Source organism: Trichechus manatus, unplaced genomic scaffold (genome assembly GCF_000243295.1).
Source record: "Trichechus manatus latirostris isolate Lorelei unplaced genomic scaffold, TriManLat1.0 scaffold00130, whole genome shotgun sequence".
Classification (NCBI taxonomy): Eukaryota; Metazoa; Chordata; class Mammalia; order Sirenia; family Trichechidae; genus Trichechus; species Trichechus manatus.
Genome location: NW_004444066.1, coordinates 2,895,470 through 2,916,955, shown reverse-complemented (window position 1 = coordinate 2,916,955; position 21,486 = coordinate 2,895,470). Strand labels below are relative to the sequence as shown.

Genomic DNA, 21,486 nt, shown 5'->3' with positions numbered 1-21,486 from the left:
GGGTTGTTAACCAATGTCATAAAACAACGTGTGTACTACTGTTTCATGAGAAACTATTTGTTCTGTAAGCCTTCACCTGAAGTACAATAAAATATTAAAAAAAAAAAAATGTAGGGTATTTTCACTGAGTTAGAGATGCTGGACTTGCCCAGTCAATGTCCAAAGAGAATATTTTTTTACCTCTTGGAATAGACATGGGGGCAAGAGAGCAGGGCTAAGAGTTAGCCAAGCCAATGCCTAGCACAGTGCCTGGCACATATGAGCACATAAGAAATCTCATGAGTGAAATGACTCTTACTTCTAATTGGATTCAGTCATTGCCCGAAATCTCAGCCATTTTCTCAAACTCTTCTGGATCTTGCGTTTGAGTCTATAAATGAAGGCAATGACATTTTCCTTTAGCTTTCTGGGAGCCTGTAACAATTTATGAGATAATTTCCGCAGAGCTACTTGGAGGAAAGAAAGGCATTATGCGAAGAAATATTATCTTTACGACAAATCATTCTGTTGACAAAGTATGGCATTGGGAGACTGTATATATGACTTCAAAACAAACATATCACTTAGAAGACACAGAACAGTAGACCTGACTTTATAACTTCACCGTAAGTCAATATTGATGTATCCACCAATATACCATCTCACAATAAAGCAGGGTTTTTTTGTTTTTTGCTTTGTTTTCTAACTTGGTTTTATGGATGGCCTTAAGAGAATGAATGAACTATTGGAAATACATTAAAAATTTTGTGGATACATCCAATTTTTTAGAGAAAAGTTCAATAGATTTCAACAGATTCTCAAAGGGTTTGATAACTTCTAAATGTTGGAACTGCAGTAAAACTGTTTCAGTATCTGTGATTTACGTCTAGTGAGGGAAAGGGGGAGAGGAAAGTTCCTGGTGTGTGCTGATGAGTCTTAGAGTTTCCAGAAGCCCTTGTCAGTAAGATGCTTTGTTATACCTTCAGAATACCCATGTGCAGCCCACAGCAACTCACCAATTATCTACCGGCACAGGCATCTGGGTCTACACACATACAGCAACATTCAAAAAGAAAAATAAAGTAACATCCCCTAAAATTGGATCTGCATGCCCAGCTGGAGGACTGATCACTAGTCCAGGCTGGATGCGTTAACCAGCTCTCAGGGAAGCCAGCTGGGGAAACGCAGCCACAGTATGTAGTCAAACAGTCTCTTCCATTTTATCTCAGCCCCAAGATAAGATCCATGGAGATTGCAGTAACAAGCCCCCTGTTATTTTGCATCATTAATACTGGCACAATCCCTGGCACATAAAAACCAAACCAAATCAGTTCCTATTGAGTGGGTTCTGACTCATGGTGACCTCTTGTGTGTCAGAGTAGAACTGTGCTCCATATGGTTTTCGATGGCTCATTTTTTGGAAGTATATCATCAAGGCTTTCTTCTGACGTGCCTCTGGGTGGATTTGAACCACCAACCTTTCAGTTAGCAGCTGAGCACATTAACCATTTGCACCACCCCGGGACTCTGCCTGACACATAGTGGATGTTTAATAAAAGTTTGTTTGAATGAAGATTAGGATGGTGATGAAATCAATAACAATTATTCATTATATTCCTGAGATGGTTAACAGGGATGTTTCATTTTCAACAGCACTTCAGATATTCTATCTACATGAAATCTTGGAGCTTTGTCAATCAGAGGATAGCTTTTACTTTGTCCATTTAATGTTGCTGTTGGTGGCAGTGGTGGTGGTTTTATGTTGAGACAACTAGTTGGTCTGTTTCTCTTTTGTAGGTGGGTCTGAAAACATCCACTGAGATGATGGTTGTTGCCCCAGGGTCTGAGTTCCTGTGAAAATTTTATTAAGCAGATCAGAATGGGCTGGATTAGGTTTCATGGACAAAGCAGTCCATGAAATAGCCCTTGGCATTCACTGGCAAGTAGAGGAGAAAAGGCTTGGTTAGTGGTTTGCAGCAGGGGAGGGGGACGTTACATACGGAGTTGATGGCTGGAAAAAGAAGTTGGAGTTGGCCCACTTTTGTTGATTCTACTCTGAGTTGGGCACTGTCAAGGGTGTGGACAACATATCAACGAGCACCTGTGAACCATTCAAAGCTTTTGAGTAAAGGAGTTTAATACAGAAAATTTTAGGGGTGTTACTTTATTTTTTCTCTTTGTTAGTGTCATTATTATTGTGTGTACTTGTGCTTTTACACATAGATTAACTTGACAGTGTGTACAGAATGTAAACAAAAGAGATAGAAGGTGGATAGTTATCCTAGTATGAGGTGATGAGGACCTAGCTCTGAGAGGTGGTAGTGAAACTGGAGAGAAAAGACCAGACATAATTTTTTTCGAAGGAAGAGAATTTGAAAGTAAATAAATGTAAGAGCCATAAAAGGTACAAAAATCAGAGATGACTTTTCACCTGGAGTACTGGACGAATGACAATAATAATAATAATAGCAATACTTTGGATTTGTTGCCCAGACCTATACATTTTTGCACAGCTTTCTAGTTTTTGTGACCATATATTTTTCTGACCATTAACATGGAAGCCATCAAAGGTCAGTGAACAAAACTGATTGATGTATCTCTCCTCTAACAGCACAAAGACGCAAAGACATTTGTCAAGTGAATGAATAAAATAACTCATTTAGTATCTATGATGTATACTGCTGTGGAGTCTGTTTCATGAAAAATTTGAAAGCCAAAGGGGTAAATACCAAAAACAAAAGAACCACACCCATTGCCATCAAGTCAATTCCAACTCATGATGACCCCATGTGTTACAGAGTAGAACTGCTCCATAGGGTTTTCTTGGCCGTAATCTTTATGGAAGCAGATCATCAGGCCTTTCTTCCACAATCTTTAGGTTAGTAGCTGAGAGTAAACCATTTGTACCACCCAGGGATGAGAGGTAAGTAACCTGACGGAATTTATTCAGTTGGTGAATGGCAGAATTCAAGGTGGAATCAGAATTCATGTTTTTTTTTTCATCATACAGCTACCACACGGAAGCCATTAGCTACAATAGGAAAGTTTGGATAGCAAAGAAATGCCAGGGAATTCGAAAAATAAATAGAAACTTCTCTCCAGTGAGAGGGCTCCTACTAGATGAAACAGAATTCAGGAATGACGTTGGCCTTTTAACTTTACAAGTTCAATGTTTCCAGAAGGCTCTATGCTGAGGAGAGGAGACGCAATGATAAGGGTGACCCTAATGAGGCTGTTATTTCCTGGTTCCTTCCATTGACTCACATCCTCTAGACCAACTACCCACTCTCTGCCCTGTTAGGACAAGAGGTCCCACCAGAAATGGTGCCTGCCAGCCAGCCAGTGGCTTTTCACTTGAAATGACAAAACCTTAGTAACTGATGACTCACAGTGTCCCCCATGGCAAGTTCCTAAGGATGATAAAGAGAGGCTGCTATAAGGCTTTGTAGAACGAATGTGGGGTGGAGGGGGGTGATCTGTGTTCTGGCCAAGAATTTCATCATTAGGCAGTGGCATATGGGCCCCATTTGAACACTGTTGACAAGAAGACCACATACTAATGATCACCATGCTAATTCAGGAGACTAAGGCTAGAATGAAATGACATAAGCCCCTAATGGCATTTAATACTAAGAGAGACTCAATGGAAATTAAATTATCTGATTTCAACCAAGTTGTTTAAAGTACAGATAATGTCTGCCCTTTCTTCCAAGATTCTAGACTAATTTTATATGGTCATTCGTCTAAGGCTACCAGGATATTCAGAGGCATTATAAAATGTCTTCTTATTTCAGGGGGAGTGCCGCTACAAAATTTGTGGGTGTTTCTTCTGCCTTTAACCTTCTAGATAGGCAGACAAATAGAGTAAGAACTCTCAGGATAGACAGATCTAGGTTTGCCTGGCTCTGTTCTTTATTACTTGTATGACCTTGGGCCAGAAACTTCACTTTAGTAAGCCTCATTTTACATAATATAAATTACCAATTATCTGCCTGGCAGTGTTTTAATTGCTATCATACACACCACATTATTTAAATCACTCAACCTTATGAATTAGGGAGTGCTAACACCTTTATTTACCATTGAAGAAACTGAGGCTCAGAGAAGTTAAGTAACTTGCCCAAAGATACACAGCTAGCCAGTTTGAGGATTAAACGTTGTAAGATATGAAAAGTGTCCAGGCAGTACTACCATATATTAGATGCCCAATAAATATGTGTCATTTTACCCTCATAGAAGGTGAGGTTTGACTATTGTTTATGAGACTCATGAATTGGAAAAGGCCAACAGAGATATGGCCCAAGAGTCCCATAATAAGAAACCAAATGACAACTAGACTCCACTTCCTACCCAGGCTCATCGTGTATATGTTTCTCCTCTGATTCCACAGCCACATCCATTACCATCTCCATCTTTTCCTGACTAGTCTCTTTAGCCTGCCCCCTTTTCAGATTAGACAACTGGCAGAGAAACAATCACTGCCTGCCACGTCCACCACTTACTCGCCCCAGAGTTCTTAACATCCTTTCCATATGACTCTGCATGCTGCTTCTAGATTTCAAATGTCATGGAATCCAGGGTAATAATAGTAACGGCTACACTTCAGTGAGAACTTACTGCATGCCAAGGACGGTGCTCCACTGGGTATGCGCTTTAACCCCTTGAGGCCTCACCACAACACTCTGGGGAATGGGTTAGTATTATTATTCTTTTGCAAAGAAGAAACTGAGGCTTAGAGAGTTAAGACACTTGCCTGAAGTCCCACAAGCAATAACTGGTAGAGCCTGGGTAAAAGTCCATGTCTGTTTGATGCCAAAGCCCAAGCTCTCAACCACAGAAAGTTTCTCAACTTAATAGATGGTAAAACTGAAGATAGATAGGGGTAGGGGTTTGCCCGAGGTCACACAGTAAGTTAGTAAGGATGTGGGGGAAAAAGTGGGCATTTGCTGACATCTTTTGAACATATTATATTACACCCTTGCCTGGGCACTCTCACTGTGTCCACTCCGCCTCCCTGGACTGGTCCACCCTTCTTTCACTCCTTGCTCTGTGCTGTCTTGATAAATGCCATTATTGGGAAAATGATGTCCAATATTCTCTAGGATTATACAATGTCAAGTAACTCGCACAACTTTAGTCTGATTTGTTTTTTTTTGCATTCTATCTATAAATACAAAACTTTAAGTTTTTCTTTTCCACAGACAGACATGAACTGAAAAAGGAAAAAAAAAAAAAAAACCAAAACACAAAAAAACTTGCCATAAACCAGAGAACTAATGGTATATTAAAACTCTAATCCTTTTGCTACTTGCAAGAAATATGATAAACTTCTTGACTGTATTCAGAACGGTCACAGAAAGATATTCTTCTTATCAGAAGGCTGCAGCTTTTGCAGTGGGTGGAGTATTAAATGGCAGAGCAGCAGTGAGATCTGAGGCTGGAGGAGCTAAGTGGGATGGTGCAGTGCAGATGCCATAAACAATGAAAGTCTCCAGATTGTTCCAGAAGAGTAAATTCAATGAATTTATTGGACAGCTCCAGTACACAGAGACCTATGTTGAGCATTAGAAAAAAAGATCATCAAAAAGACTTGGCTGCTATCCTCAAGGAGCTCACAATCTGATATGGATGCTCAGAATGGGTGTAATTAATGAACTATACTGGAAAGCACAGCAAAATGTCATAGGAGATAAATAAATAAAGTGCTTGGGATTGGAATAGATGAGAAACCTCATGCTGTTCTGGAGGCTGGAAAAGACTTTAAGTAGAATGTGTCACTTGGGATGGGCCATGCAAAAGATGCTGGGGGAGGGTAGGGCTCCCAGTGGAAAGAACACCAGGGCCAATAATCGGAAGGTGCAAATGCCAAGAAGAAGTGAATGGAACACAGAGTGTGTAGTTTGCTTTGATGGGATGAAGAGGAGTAACTGGAGGAAAAACTGTAAAAAAGTAGACTTAGGAAACATGGGTTGCTATGAGTTGGAACTGACTTGATGGCAACCGGCAGGAAATCTTAGGAGCACCAAGACTTTGGAAGGCATTAAGGGGTTCTGGAGAGTTTTTCATCAGGGAAATGGCATGTTCAGAGTTGTGTTTTAGAGCCTGTTATGGATTGAATTGTATCGTCCCAAAAAGTGTGTCAACTTGGCTAGGCTATGATTCCCAGTATTGTGTGGTTGTCCTCCAATTTGTGATCTGATGTGTTGTAAATCCTAACCTCTATAATGTTAATGAGGCAAGGTTAAAGGCAGTTATGTTAATGATGCAGGACACTATCTACAGGATTAGGTTGTATCTTGGGTCATTCTCTTTTGAGATATAAAACAGAGAATTAAGCAGAGAGGTGAGGGAGCTTCTACCACCAAGAATGAAGAGCCCGGAGCAGAGTGTGACCTTTGTACCTGGGGTCCCTGCACTGAGAAATTCCTAGACCCAGGGGAAGATTGATGACTAGGACCTTCTCCCAGAGCGAATAGAGAGAAAACACCTTCCCCTGGAGCTGGCACCCTGAATTTGGACTTCTAGCCTCCTAGACTGTGAGAGAATACATTTCTGTTTGTTAAAACCATCCACTTGCAGTATTAGCAGCACTAGATAAGTAAGACATAATGTAAACTGCTTCTCATAAAGCCTGGCACTTAGTAAGTAACGTATGAAGGTATCCAATGCTACTGAATTATTAACAGTCTTTACTTAAATCTTTGATCCCATCTCCAACCAGCCCCAGCCTCACATGCCAAGCTCATTCCTGCCTCAGAGTCTTTGCATTAGCTGTTACCTTTGTTTGAAATGATATCCCCCACATTAACGTGTGGCTGACTACTCATCATTCTTGTCCCAGGTCACAGGGCTCCCCTCCTCATTGAGGCTTTCCTTGATTCACCCAGCTAACAGTATATGTCCCTGCTCCATCTCTATTTTTTATATACTTTACAGCACTTGCCAGTATGTAAATTTACCTAGGAGCCCTGGTGGTACAGCTACTAACAAAAAGGTTGGCAGTTGGAATCCACCAGCTGCTTCCTGGAAACCCAATGTGGCAGCTCTGCTCTGTCCTATAGGGTCACTATGAATTGGAATCGACTCGATGACAACGAGTTTTTTTTTTTTTTAGAAACTTATCTAACTCATTTATATATGTCCCCTTGTGTGTTTTCTGTTTCCTGACCGAAGTGTGTGTTCCATGAGAGCAGAAACCTTGTCAGTCTTGTTTATGTATGTACCTCTGTCAATAGGCCTGTCACATAGCAGGTATTCAAAAAATTTCTGTTTCTCTGAACACTGTAGTGTTGTTGAGAGAATTAAACCTGTATCACAAATAGAAGCCATCTAGCACAGGAAAATGAAACCAAACTAGTTGCCATTGAGCTGACTTGACTCATGGCGACCCTATGTGTGTCAGAGTAGAACTGTACTCCATAGGGTTTTCAATGGCTGACTTTTCAGAAGTAGATTGCCATACCTTTCTTCAGAGATGCCTCTGGGTGGACTTGAACCAACAACCTTTTGGTTAGCAGCTGAACATGTTAACCCTTTGCGCCACCTATGGAGTCCTACCTAGCACATAACCAAAAACAAACAAACAAACGTGTTGCTGTCAAGTTGATTCCAACTCATAGCAACTCTCTAGGACAGAGTAGAACTGCCCCATAGGGTTTTCAAGGAGTGGCTGGTAGATTTGAACCGTTGACCTTTTGGTGCTGCCAAGCTCTTAAATGCTAGTTGCTCCTCCTTGGATGAGTTTGAAGAATGGCTGCTCCAAAGTGAAAACAGACAATATGGAAAGAAATCAAGGAAGCACACAGTCTCCCAAGTCAACGTTAGTCCTGAGACAGGCTTCTGCAAGAGGTCTCAGAGGTCTAGTACTGTGCCTCAACATAGCAGATGCTTCACAGGGGGTGAAGGCTCAGGTTTTCATTCTAGGATGGAAATTCCAGGAGATGGGACATTTTCTGTACGGAGAAAGAGGATCTGTAGGTAAGTGGGAGATGTGATTCTGAAGAAAGAATTGTCACCTGGAGAAATAGCCCACAAGAGTATTATGGACACCACTTCTGAAAAACTAAGGTGGGGGAAAAACAAGAACCATCACAGACTTTTACAGGAGATTTCCTGGTGTAGCTGCTCAGAGGTTTAGGCTTCCAAGAAGGTTCTTTCAAGGGCTTGGATTGTAATGATCTGAGATGGGGGATCCAGACCTACCCATTTTTCATCCTGTTTCAACTTTTATGTGCAATAGGATGCCAAGTAAATACATGTTTGAAGAAAGGATTCTGCTTCGAAAATCACAGTCCTGTCCAACCCCTGCATTTTATTTGTGAGAGGTGGAGGCCCCAAGAGTTCAATAGAAGAGCTGGGACTAGTATCCTGCCTCCTAACTGGTAACAAGGATCTTTCCACTGCCCTACACTCACAAGAGATGGGGCCTGGATTTCATTAACATATACTCTGAGCTTTTTAAATTTTTTTCCTGAGCCCAACATCCCAGGGGCTGCAGATCAAAGGGGCTGGTTTCCAGGCTCCTGAGTGGTTCATGATGCCAAAGCAGGATTCAACAAGGAGACATATGCTTAATAATCTCAATCCAAGATCCTTGGATATACAGCTGTTACGCTGCCTTGAATGTCTCCCGGGATTTGTGCCCTGAGAGTGGCTGGGCTTGGTCCCCATCCTCTGCCTCTGAGGTGACCATGTCAATAAGCTCTGTCCTAATGCTTGAGGTCTTGACGACGGTGTGGTAGAATCACGTTATTCAGGATCCCTGGCCTTCTGGTTTTATCTTGAGGAGAACGTGATACTAGAGACAGAAAATTCTCCAGCTTCATATGACCCTTCTGAGGGATGGGTTAGGCTACTGGAGATTATGGAGAAACCCCACAGAATTGAAGCATGGTGATTGACTTTGGCATTTTATTCAGTTTTCAAAATTCAGTTATGAGTTTTAGAACTTAAGACTTCCCTCAATATATAATTTATATACACATGTTAAGACTGTACATATGCATAATACATTAATGTTTATCAATAAATAGAATTTATCAATATAAAAACAACTCTATATAGGCTCCTGTTTTTTCCCCAGAATACATTTCTGGGGACTGCATCAAAAAATAAACCATCATAAAGTCAAGGGTTCTTTCCATAGAAATAAAGTTAGAATTGAGAATCCTAATACCTTCAAAACCTCAGCTTGAAATAAAGCATAGATATAACAACCCATGTCATAGAAACAAAGATACAGCCACAATTAAATTGTATAATCCTTCACAATTATAAAATTGTGTTCCATGTTCCATAGAATGACCACTCATGTACTGTATACGTCCATTGCACAAGGAGACTCAGTGCATTATAAACTGTATAAGTGGCTCCATTTGTAATTCTACTTTATTAAAAATGTAAACCAAAATTGAGGTGTGAGCTAAAATAACAGTAAACCATAAATAACACTCATTTTTACAGACTACCAGATTAGGAAAAACGTCTCAGAAGTTATTTGGTTCTGTATTTTAGCAGGCTCTTCATGTCACCCTCTCGTCAGCTGGTCATTCATAGTTTGGTCAATGTTTGAAATTTTTTTCCATAAAGGAGATATATGTATTGAATTTACAGGGCAGGAGATAATTTCCATGGCTCAGATTTTTTTTTCTCCAAATAAATTTTTTCATGGCAAACAGGTGTGTGAATTTATTCCATGTGACTTTGAAGTTACATGAAAAGTTAGACTCATTCTTACCAGAATTAGCCTGTAGTCCCCTATCATTCCTCACCCACCCCTTTACTTCAAGAAGAACAGAATCTCTTCAAATCAGAGTGTTCATGATGTACACATTTGCAGTGTTGATGTATGTTGGGCAATCTGGTATTGTTTTTCAACATTAAAAGCTCATTTTCTAAATTGGTTCACCTCTTGGTGAGCAAATTTTCAGTGCTTGAGAGCTCTGGAGAGATTATACAAGCATCCAAAGTAATAATAAACATACAGAATGACATTTTATGATTTACAGAATGTTTTCACAAAAATTATCTTATTTATCCACACGACAACTTTTTAAAGTAGGCAGGAGAGATTCTCTGTGGGACCAGAGAGGTTCAGCAACTTGTTTGAGGTCACACATTAAGTCAGTAACTGAGTCGTTCATGTGCTGCTTCTCTGCCATGCCCATCCTTGCCAATGTGCACACAGTGGGGAGGGCATAGGGGCAGCCATAGCAGAGTGAGACTCAGAACCGTGGGACTCAGAACTTTGCTGCTCTCTCCTTTATAATAGAAAAGGACCATCTTCAAACTGGTGGTTGTCTCCTAAGTCCTGCACCCAGTAATGGGAGGGGAACAGTGACTTGAAAAAGCAAAGGGGATTGGTCCAGCCATAGATTCAGGGTGGAAATTAGAACTGAAATAAGCTTCCTTCATATTTGACCAGGAAAGATCCCCAGTCTAATCTGCTCCACTGATGAGTAAGAGTCCCGGCCCACACAAAGAGCATTTACAGCAATGGAGAGCGATTTCTCAACAGCATACAGGAGTTTTAAATCACATTTCTCTTTCTGGCTCTTTTTCCTTCCCTAAGGCATGACTTTCTCTCCAACAAAACTAAGCCTTCAAATGACAGATACTTCATTTTGGCATTTGGATGGTTTGGGCAATCTTCTCTTCCCACCCAGAGTCTCTTTCCTGTCTGGTTTGATTCCAGAGCTAAAGTAAACATTGACAGAAATGATAACTGACACTTCTTAAGCAGCAGGAGAAAAGAGAGAGAGAGAGTAAAGTCCTGAGATGCTTTCAAATCACAGCCAAGAACACACTGCTCAGGGAAGTGGCAGCATCTACCTTCCTGAAACTTTTGCTCTGGGGCAGTTGGCAAGAGCGAGGGACGCAACTTTGAATGCAGTACATCCAGGAGAATCAGAAGGGTAAAACTGGCAAGGTCAGGGAGGCTCAAATGAGGAGTGCAGTTCCTTTGAAACAAAGCCAAAAGACAGGCAGGCCAAGGCTTTTCGAGGTAGCTGATGGCTGTAGCAGTATCCTGTTGTCCAAGAAATGGAAAGGGAACTTAGAGATCATCTAGTTCAAACATCAGTCAACACATGTAGATGGAAGGATGATGGTCAAAATCCCAGAGCATATTAGGAGCAGAGCCAGGGCCAGAATTCAATTTCTCTGACTTCAAGCCAAGCATTGTTTTGCTCCTCCCATCACTGCTTGGTCCTGACCTGAAACACTGCAAGTCTCTACAGTGTGGCCTTTTCTCCTTTGGGATCAACAGGATGCAAGGGTTTCAAATTGTTTCCATGGGCTTCATCACAAGCTCAGGGAAAATATTCAAAAGTCTTTTAATACACAGTTATGTTGCAGCCAGCCCTGCCCAAGGCTCTCTGGGAGAAGATGCCATACTCTAATCCGAGAAGAAAGGAAGCATCTCAGAACAGGCAGGTCTGCGACCATGAACCACGGCAGTGGTGGGAAGCTGTCTGTCTCCACTTCCTTCCAGGGTTGTTGTGGAGACCATTTCTCTCCAACAGATCTCTGTCCCTGTTTCTTTCGTGGTAAATAAATGGAACATGTCCTGAAGAGAAGTGGACATAGGAAGGGCAAGTGGACATCTGTGACTGACACAGCGGCTGGCCAAGAAGACACACATTTGGACCCGGATATGGGGAGAAAAGGGTATTAGTGTCTGGTACAGAACAGGGCTAAGATGAGACAGTGAGTAGTTTGAATATGGCTGTGATGGACTTTACCAAGCAAGTAATGTACACGTTGGAACACAATTCTGACAAAGACAGACACAAGGAGGATGTGTTTTGACAGTGCCTGTGAGCAGACACATCAAAGAAGGTGTATTTGGAGACATCTATGACTGAGATAGGACACAGTGAATGATCGTGCTTGGAACACAAGTGAGACAAAGCAGGCACAGTAAGGGGAACATGTCAGGGACTTCAAGAGAGTGTGAGGCAAGGGCAGAGACTCCAGGAAGAGGAAGTGCCAGGAAATTAAAAGATCTCTTCTTGGGGGATCTCTGGAGGAGAACCACAGTGAATAGGAGGCCTTCCTGTGCCCTCACTCCCTTGAATGCCACCTGCTGGAATCCTGGAGGAACAGCCCGTTGCGCATGGGGCACCTGTACCGACAGAACGCACAGGTGACCAGAACACCAGATGCACTCATGCACAAGCAGCAGCTTAGGACCTGGCCCTCTCTTGGAGGCATAGCTGTCTTCTGGGTCATTGCCCCAGGGGCCTAAGTGTCACTGGGCTGAGCAGCCACCAAAGGAGAAGTTGCTGGGGGGTGGCACTGACTCTCCCATTGGCCACCACACTCCACTGCATCCCTGGAGAGAGGAGAAGATCATAGAAACTTAGAGTTGGAATGGACGTCACAGATCATCTTGTGATGAGAACCCACCCAGTGCAGGAAACCCCTTGACACCCTGCAGATGGGTGGTTGTTTAGCGTTGACTTAGGAATCTCTAGGGACAGATCAGACCATTGTCATTTTTGGGCAACTTCAGTTATTTTAAATAACTTATTAGTGTTCTGCCAAAATCTGCCTTCCTACAACTTCTACCTAGTGGAGCTATTGTGTCTCCCAGGGCCACTCTGCTAATTCTATCCTCCAAGTTTTCTCTTCTCCAGGCTACACATTCCAACTTTCTTTAATAAATCATTATACATACTATGGTTTCTAGACTATTTCCCATAATGGACGCTGTCCTCTGAACAACAATCCGTATTATGATGATCTCTCCTGAAATACAGTACCAAGAAAACACACCAATCTTTGTAGTGAGCCTGACATATATTATGCATTTTTCATCTTCAAGGTTACACATGAATGTGGTCAAAAAGTAAACTCATTTCTGACAATGATAATATACTATTGGCTTATACTGAGCTTGCTGTCTACTCAAAATATTTCATCTTTTTGAGACAAACAGCTATCAATTCTTGTGGTTCTTTACAACATTGGTGCAGTTTATTTATTTATTTTACTTGTTTGGTTGAGTCAAAATCTAGGACATTCCATTTGTCCCAGTTAAATTTCATTTTATAGTTCTAGGATCATTCCAGTCAGTTGAGATCATTTAAAATCGTAACAAATTCAACATTCAAGATAGGTTTATTTAGCATCTGTTGTTGTTTCTAGGTGCCATTGAGCCAATTTCCATTCTTAGAGACTCCATGTGACAGAGTAGAACTGCCCCATAGGTTTTTCAAGCTATAATCTTTAGGAAGCAGACCACCAGCCTGTGGAGGCACTGGGTGGGTTCAAACTGCCAACATTCCAGTTAGCAGCTGAACACTTAGCTGTTGCACCACCAGGGCTCCTTATTTAGCATTTATAGATTATCTGGTTTCCTATGTACTGGTAAGATCCTTCCAAGCTCAGTTTGGTATCATGTGCTGAGCATATACCTTTTATCTATTCAGTCAAGGGAAGGGCTTGAGCAAGACAAGGCTAAGACAGAGAACTATGGAGCACCACCACAGACTTTCTTCCCATCAGACAGCCAACACTCAGTATGCTTGGCTGCTTCACCAGTTGAGTTCTACCCTCCCATGAAAGTACCTTGTCCAGTACCTTGCTGAAGGGTCTCTGTCAGTAAATCTGTACTAACAGATAATTAAATTAATTGGCATGAATTATTTTTTTTTAATGAAACAACAGTGACTCTGATCACAAATTATCTGTGTATAACTGTCTTAGAATTTTGATAAGGTCTATTTCAAGCTATGAGTGTATAGTTTCTGGAGTCTAGCTTCAGTCTTTTTTTAAAATTGGGACAATATTTACCGGTCTCCAGGCTTCCACCATTTCTCCAGTCCTCAAAGAGCACCAGTCAGTGGTCTTATCAACCAGTGCCTTCAAGCCTCTGAGATTTAAAATCACTTCAAGCCTCTGAGATTTAAAATCATGTAAAGCAGTTAAATGCTTTCTATCAACCTAGGACTGTAACTGTCTCCCTATAATGTTCTCTTCTTTCCAGTTGGAATACTATTCTCATTGTTGCAAGATATGCAAGATTTCTTCCCTAAATAATGAGATTTAACTATTTCTAGGTTTGCTACTTGCTCTGAGCATAGCTTTTGACTCATTCTTGGTTATACATGCCTTCTTCCAGATTTTCCTCATAACCCTTTTAAAGTGTAAGCTCCCTAGGTAACTCAAGATGTTGCCTCACTTATTTACTTGCTTTCTTACATGTTTACCTGTCTTATGTGTTGAACATATCTGTGAAAGAAAGAAAAATATAAAGAAAGGAAGAAGGAAAGAGAGAAGGAAGAATTCTTCATCCTTCATTGGTCAAATTCCCTTTGTCTCATACCTGTTTTTTTTTTTGCTATTACAGCAACAATAAAAACCACCATCCTTTGGGTAGCACTCATATGCCAGGCACTGGGCTGAGTGCGTTATCTGCCTTAATTCATGTATTTTACATTTACTTGACAGACAGAGAAACTGAGTTTCAGAGATTTTAAATGCTTTTCCCAAGCTTACATAGTTAAGAAATGGCAGTCCCAGGCCTTAAATTTAGGTCATTTTTGATACCAGGTCTGTGCTCTTAACTGTTCCACTATGTTGTCACACATCATCTTGAGAACTATCACTAAGTCCAGTGCACAGTCCTGCTGTCTGTCTCCAGCATTTCCTTGTCTCACTATGATGGACTCCAGGATGAAACGGATAAGTACAGGGGAACATGCTATATCCTATTTCAGTCCTACAGGAAGCCTACAGTATGAGGTGGTTTCTTCTTTTACTGCAACCCCTGTGTAACTGGGACGTTTAACATGGAACTCTTTTCTGCCAAACTCTCCTGCTCACTGCAAGAGAATCTTTGCCAGGCTGGCTGCTATTTTTTGTGATGCAGAATTTTGGAGAATATGTGAAAAATAAAAATGAAACACTGGAAAGGCAGGAGAAAGGGGAGAGAATAAAGCCAAAGAGAGGGGTTAGGTGAATAAACATAATAAAGAACTAGGAGAGAAGATGGAAGAGGAGGCAGATTGGTTAAAGAGAGCCAAGAGTTTAGGTGTATGGAAGATTCCAGAGTAGTTGGGGCTTTTAAACAGGAGGTTCTTTGAGAAGTTTCCTGTAGGTTATATTTGGGTCTCTCATACAATTCTTCTAAATATTCAAATAAAGATTGTAATCACTCTTGAATTGCTATTTGGTGCCTGGTGCTATTCCTTTATATTCAGATTACATCAATATAACCCTGGCCAAAGAAAAGAGCAGGCTGGACAATGGCCCAGCCTGTAACTCCAAGGACAACTCACAGCCAACTCCCTCTCAACAGGGCAAAACAGGGACTTGAGAAAAAAGTCAAGGTGATGTTATGTTCCAGTCTTCCCATAATAGTCTCTGTTTACACCATTCAATTGACATATTTGGTTAACAGTTTAGTGTCATTTGCCTTTTAAGTCTTCATTAAAGGTAAAAATGTTGAATGGGACAGAGTTAAAACAGAGAATCATGGTGCACCATCCTAGACATCCTTCTAGTCCAATAGATAGCACTCAGTGCACATGATGTAACACTGAATGGGCCCTTTCACTCTCCACAGTGCCCCAGTTGGAAGATAAAGGGCACGACTACCCTAATAATGCAGCAAAGGAAGCAATGAGAGCAGGGAGCTAGAAGACAGGGACCTGGGCTGATGACTTCTTAGCATCCATCCATGAGTGACTCTGGGGGACTTATCACCTTTCCTGTGCCTCATTTTCTCCATTTGTTAAACAAGGGGGAAGATAATCTATTAGATCCTTTGCAGCTCTGACATTCTGATTCTATGAGTAGCAGAGATGGTGGGTGACAAGACACAGGCCTTCTGATTGGGCACCAGCTGTGTGTGGGACTGTTCTCCAAAGCTGTGGGTAATTGCTTCAAATTTGGCTTTTAATATTCTATTGTTAGTATCTGATACTTTATATTCCATGTGGAGGAAAGAGGTTTCGCTGGAAACAGAGGAAGGATAATTTTTTGGATTTGTACTAAGGAATCTGAAAGACCTCAATTTTTGAATCTGTGAAATTACATTGCAAAGCTGTTAGATGTATCTGGGCAGGAGAGGATAGGGTGGGGCTGAGATGCCACAACTTAAAATGCAATGAGATCACAACTCTCTCTCCTCAAGCATATGCGCTATCAGAAATTGGCAGAGCCACTCAAATTCCTTATGCAAAACATCATTAAAAAAGAATTTTTCGCAATATTTTAACAGACTAGTTTTTAAATGCAGCTTCTTGTTTTAATAGTTTTAGTAAAATCTCTTCCAATTTGCTAAGTATTTTCATATCTTTTTTCCACATTTAATCTTCAACACAAACCTGTGAAGTAGGCAAGGTACAGAGTATTATTTCCATTTCAGAAGATGAGAAAAGTGCAGTGCAGGGGCATGGATTGACTTATGGGTAATGGTGGATCCAGGGCTATAAACCAAGCATTCTGCCTCCCAAGCAAGGAATTCTATCCATTGGGAAACACAGCAATCATTTGTGTGGTAGGAAGAGTTCTGAAATGAAGTTTAATATTAACAGTTAATGACATAGACTTGCATCTACCTCTGGTCCTTAAGAAGGAGAAGAAGACGGAGGAGAAGGAGAGGAAGAAGAAGCTGGAGAAGAGAAAAACGAAGGAGAAGAAGGCGGGGGAGGGGAGTAGAAGAATCAATAGTTATATTTCTCAAAGTGGTCCAGAGACCATGTACCTCATAATTACCTGGGACACCTGTTACAAATATAGATTTGCAAGGTTCACAGCAGACATCTGACAGTGAGGATAGGAGGGGGGCATGATCTGTATTTTTAAAAAGTGCTCCCAGGTGACTCTTATGCACATAGGAGTATGAGCTTCCCTGAGCAGGTGGATATCCAGTTATTCCATGCCTCCATACCTGAGGCAGAGCTTAGAGGAAGAGACTTGGGAGGCAGAAGAGAGAAAGAACAAGTGAGTCAGAGGGGCTTGAGCATTCCATGATGATCCACAAGGGATTGGAACAGAGGCATTAAAATGAGATCCAAAACAGTCCATTTTAGCAAAGTAGACGAGGGGGTATTATTGGATTTTATCACATTGAAGATGAAGAAATGAGAAAAGACTTGATGAATCAGGAAAACAAGAAGGCAAAAAATGTGAAGAGATATGCAGAAATCAATATTTTTTAGGTGCTCCTCATGTGATGAAAAATACAACGGTTGGGTACAATTAGCTGATAAACACTGATTGTCTATAAACAATGAGCACATAGATTTGCACTAAGTTATCAGTAAGTTCTGTTACTCAAAAGTCAGTGTCCTTGGTCAATTTCATTTGTCTTTAGATTCTTGATCACCCAGAATGAATTATCAAAGCTGGAAGATCCAGTGTTTTCCAAACATGGATGTATTCCACAGATGATATGCCAGATGACAGACACAGCATTAAACAGCAATAAATCCCAGCAAGGGGATTTGGTATTTCTTTCATGCATTCTAGTTGTTTTAAAGAAGACTCAGGTTGGTTTCACTCTGACTTCAACATGTCTCTAACATCCTAATGCCCAATGGATGGCAGGCCTTGGGCTCAGGGCCTTTGGCAAGTGTCATGGATTGAATTATGTCCCCCCAAAAATGTGTGTATCAATTTGGCTGAGCCATGATTCCCAGTATTGTGTGGTTGTCTGCCATTTTGTGATTGTAATTTTATGTTAAAGAGGATTAGGATGGGATCGTAACACCACTCTTACCCAGGTCACATCCCTGATCCAATGTAAAGGGAGTTACCCTGCAGTCTGGCCTGCACCACCTTTTATCTCTCAAGGGATAAAAGGAAAAGGAAGCAGGCAGAGAGTTGGGGACCTCATATTACCAAGAAAGAAGCACCGGGAGCAGAGTGTGTCCTTTGGACCCAAGGTTCCTGTGCAGAGAAGCTCCTAGTCTGGGGGAATATTGATGACACGGATCTTCCTCCAGAGCCAACAGAAAAAGCATTCCCCTGGAGGTGATGCCCTGAATTCTGACTTGTAGCCTACTATACTGTAGAGAACAAACTTCTCTTTGTTAAAGCCATCCACTTGTGGTATTTCTGTTAGAGCAGCACTAGATGACTAAGACAGCAAGCAATGAGATCTGGTTAAATTTTAGTAACTTTGTTTTGTTTTCATTGTGTTATTATTTTGTTAGAGTTTTATTTTATAATAAATAAAACATATATCCATTCAAAATTTCTACATGAACTGTTCAATTACATTGGTTGTATACTTTACATTGTGTCATCATTCTCACTATCTTTATAAATGTTGTTTCATCAGCATTAATTTAGATTCTCTGCCCCTGAAGTTCTCAATTGTGCTTTAGATTAACTGTTGTTACTTTGAACTCATGTAGATAAGTCTTTATAAGAACGCAATTTTCAAGGCAAACATTCTTTATTAATTGGGCTGAAGTGTTGTTTAGTTTAATGATGGCCTCATGGGATAGTTTTGAGGCTTCCTAAGTCTCAGTGGATCCAGTAAGTCTGGTTTCCATATGAATTTGAAATTCTGTTCCATAATTTTGCTCCTTTTCATCGGGATCCATCTATTGGGTTCTTTATCAAAACATTCAGTAATGGTAGCCGGGCATTTATTTTTAAAATCACCTTCTCTATACGGTTTTGTATTTAAGGTCATGGTACAGACTTTCCTTTACAAATACATTTATTTACATTAAAAACGTATTTAAAAACAAATATTAATCAAATAATAGCATAAATAGAATGTTGATATGCTAAAAATTATGATAGCATGCAAGTGACAAAAGTTCCCATGGGAAACACTGCTTTCTTCCATCTCTCCATTATACAGACGAGAAAACTGAATTGTGGAGAGCATCGTGTCCTGGCAAGAACATACAGGATCTCAGAGGACCTTAGGCCATTGCTCTTTCTACTATTCTGTGCTGCTTGCAGAAAGGACTCCAGATGGCTGAGTTTGCACAGATTGGAGGACCCGACCTTGCGGCCTCTGGACAAAATGTATTCCCAGGTGCTCTTTAATTCCATCACCAGCTGCAGACATGTCCATGTCTCAGCATGTCAAAATGTAAGATCAAATCAGCCTTAATTGTGGCATGGTTTATTCTGATTCCAATGCACTTCTTTCCCTATTTCTCAACATATGCCTATAACCTTGAGTTCAAACCAATTGCCTTGGTGAGATTTTTTTTTCCCCATTGTCCCCTACTGCTCCTAAACGACAAATAAAAGCATTGGAACATTGAGTCTTTGGGGGATCAGATGGCTGCCTGCCTTTTCTGCTGAACTATTTCAGTATGACAAAACTTAAACATATCTAGGAGAAAATGCCTTAAAACTACAGACTCATAATAAAAACAGTTAACATTTATTGTTGATCAAGTGCCAGTGACTGTGCTAAGGAAGTCATGGATTATCTCATATAATCATCACATAAATCCAATCACATATGTTCTATTATTATTTGCAGTTTCTAAATGAGAGGAATGAGGCCTAGTAACTTGCCCCAAGTCGAATGTCTAGGGAGTGGTGGAGCCAGGATATGATCCAGGCAGTCCAACTCCAGAGCCTCCCTTAACCATTATTATTTATAAATGATGAATGTGCGCCTTCATGGAACAGGCATCTCCACCCCTAGGAAATGCAGGTAGGAAAGCAGTGTGCACTTGAGAATCTGCCCAGGTGAGCTGAGAGTATGTCAGGTGTATAAAGAGTACTTCAGGTACCATGGAGGTGAGCTGAGCTTCTAATAGAAGGAGGAGCAGGTGGTAAAGGAGGCCAGTGGAGGAAACTATTCATTTCTGTGGGAGACTGAGGGGGTGAGATCAGGAAAGTTTAAAGAGTTCATATTAGCACCACGCCTCAAGGAATGAGTAGGCTTGTACCAGGCAGGAAAGAAACAGCATCCGAGGCTGCAGAAATAGTCCTGAGGCAGGAGAATTCACTATTTATTTGAGCTAACCAATCTTGCATGCCTATTGCATAGGGGGTAAAGTGGTGGGAACAGGGCTGTGGGGGGCGGGGGGCAGAGTTGAGGGAAATGCACTGGGAAAACCAGACTGGGAAGGCCAACACAGAATTGACATGCCCTTCACTATCTGCCAACTGCAAACCATACTGTACTGCCTAAGGTTATTCTATTACAACCCAATCCAGCTGGCATTTACAACTTAAAACCCCACATGCCTGTATGTCCTTTCCATCTTCCTGAATGATACACATGAAACAGCTTCTCTTTCTTCATGGTTATATTATAACAAAGGAGCCCTGGTGGCAAAATGGTTAAGCACTTGGATGCTAATTGAGAGGCGGGTCGTTCAAACCCACCAGTGGCTCCACAGGCGAAAAGACCTATCGATCTGCTCCCATAAAAATTACAGCCTAGGAAATTCTATGAGGCAGTTTTTGTCTGTCCTATATGGTTACTGTGAGTTGGAATTAACTTGATGGCACACAACAAGAACATATTACACACAAAGCCCCAAAAGAAAATCTGAGGTAGAAAAAAACAGTTTTAAATAAATTATAATTAGCAGCCCTGTCAGAGAAAAGGCACCTTAAAACCACAAAAGTATGTGACTAGCCTTGATTTCAATTCTACAGCCCACCCTTTTGGAAAGCCATAGACAAATCAGACTGAATCCAGAAGAAGTAGACCAGGATGGTGTATGAAGCCACAATCCTGTCATTTCAAGAGTGGTTGCAAAACTGACAAGGGAGATAATTTTTTTAAATGGCTTACAAGGCAGAGCTTGGAGGAGCAAAGAAAAGTGGGATGGTAAAATGTTGACTGTGAGCTTCTTGATGGCAGACACATTGCTTATCTAGATTGCTGATGTATCCCCAGTGCCTAGCACAGTGCCTGCACCATATTAGGCACTCAGTTAAAAAATAATGAATGAATGGATCAATGAAGGAATAAATGAGAAGTTGGCTAAGAGTTTTGAGATCTGGTTTCTCATCTTTGTCCCTTGGCTCATATATCTGCATTACCCTAAGTCAACTTTTAAGTTTCCCCAGCCTCAGTTTTCTTGTCTATAAAATGTTCTGTTCTCTGCCCTGCACTGATTACCAACCCACCCTGCTGGCTGTAGAAAGCACCACAAACAACCCGTCCCAGTAACTCCCTGCCATACCATATCAGAGTGACTGACACTGCCAATTGGAGAAGGAGGTGAAAAGTATTGTGCCCACAGACGAGCAAACAACAAAGAACACACAGTCTGCCTGCACAAACATAGTCAAATTTAAAAAAAAAAAAAGGGCGAAACAAACAAATCTACAATCAATAAACGAGAAAAATAGCTACTGAATGCCCCGAAGACAGCAGACAATCTCAAAACGTTTACAAAAACAGGACAGGATGGATCCAGTAAACATCCAAAATAAAACACCAGATGACTCTCCAGTGGAAGAAAAGGCACTAGAACTACCTGATAGGGAATTCAAATCTCTAATACTCAGAATTCTCCAAGAGTTGAGGCAAAAAGCTGACAAACATGAGGAAAA

The 21,486-nt window shown here is 41.1% G+C and overlaps 1 protein-coding gene across 2 annotated transcripts in view; it reads right to left on the bottom strand.

The window, feature by feature from the left end:
* HTR4 (5-hydroxytryptamine receptor 4) overlaps positions 1-21,486 on the bottom strand; it is a 224,046-nt gene that overhangs the window by 22,349 nt on the left and 180,211 nt on the right. The window contains exon 7 of one of the 2 annotated variants that reach the window (XM_004384919.3): positions 11,873-12,313. The exons of the other annotated variant lie outside the window; for it this stretch is intronic. Coding sequence (XP_004384976.1) covers positions 12,223-12,313 — 91 coding nt within the window. The 3' untranslated portion in view covers positions 11,873-12,222. Of the gene's footprint in view, positions 1-11,872; positions 12,314-21,486 lie in introns of those variants that run through there. 2 annotated transcript variants of the gene reach the window in all.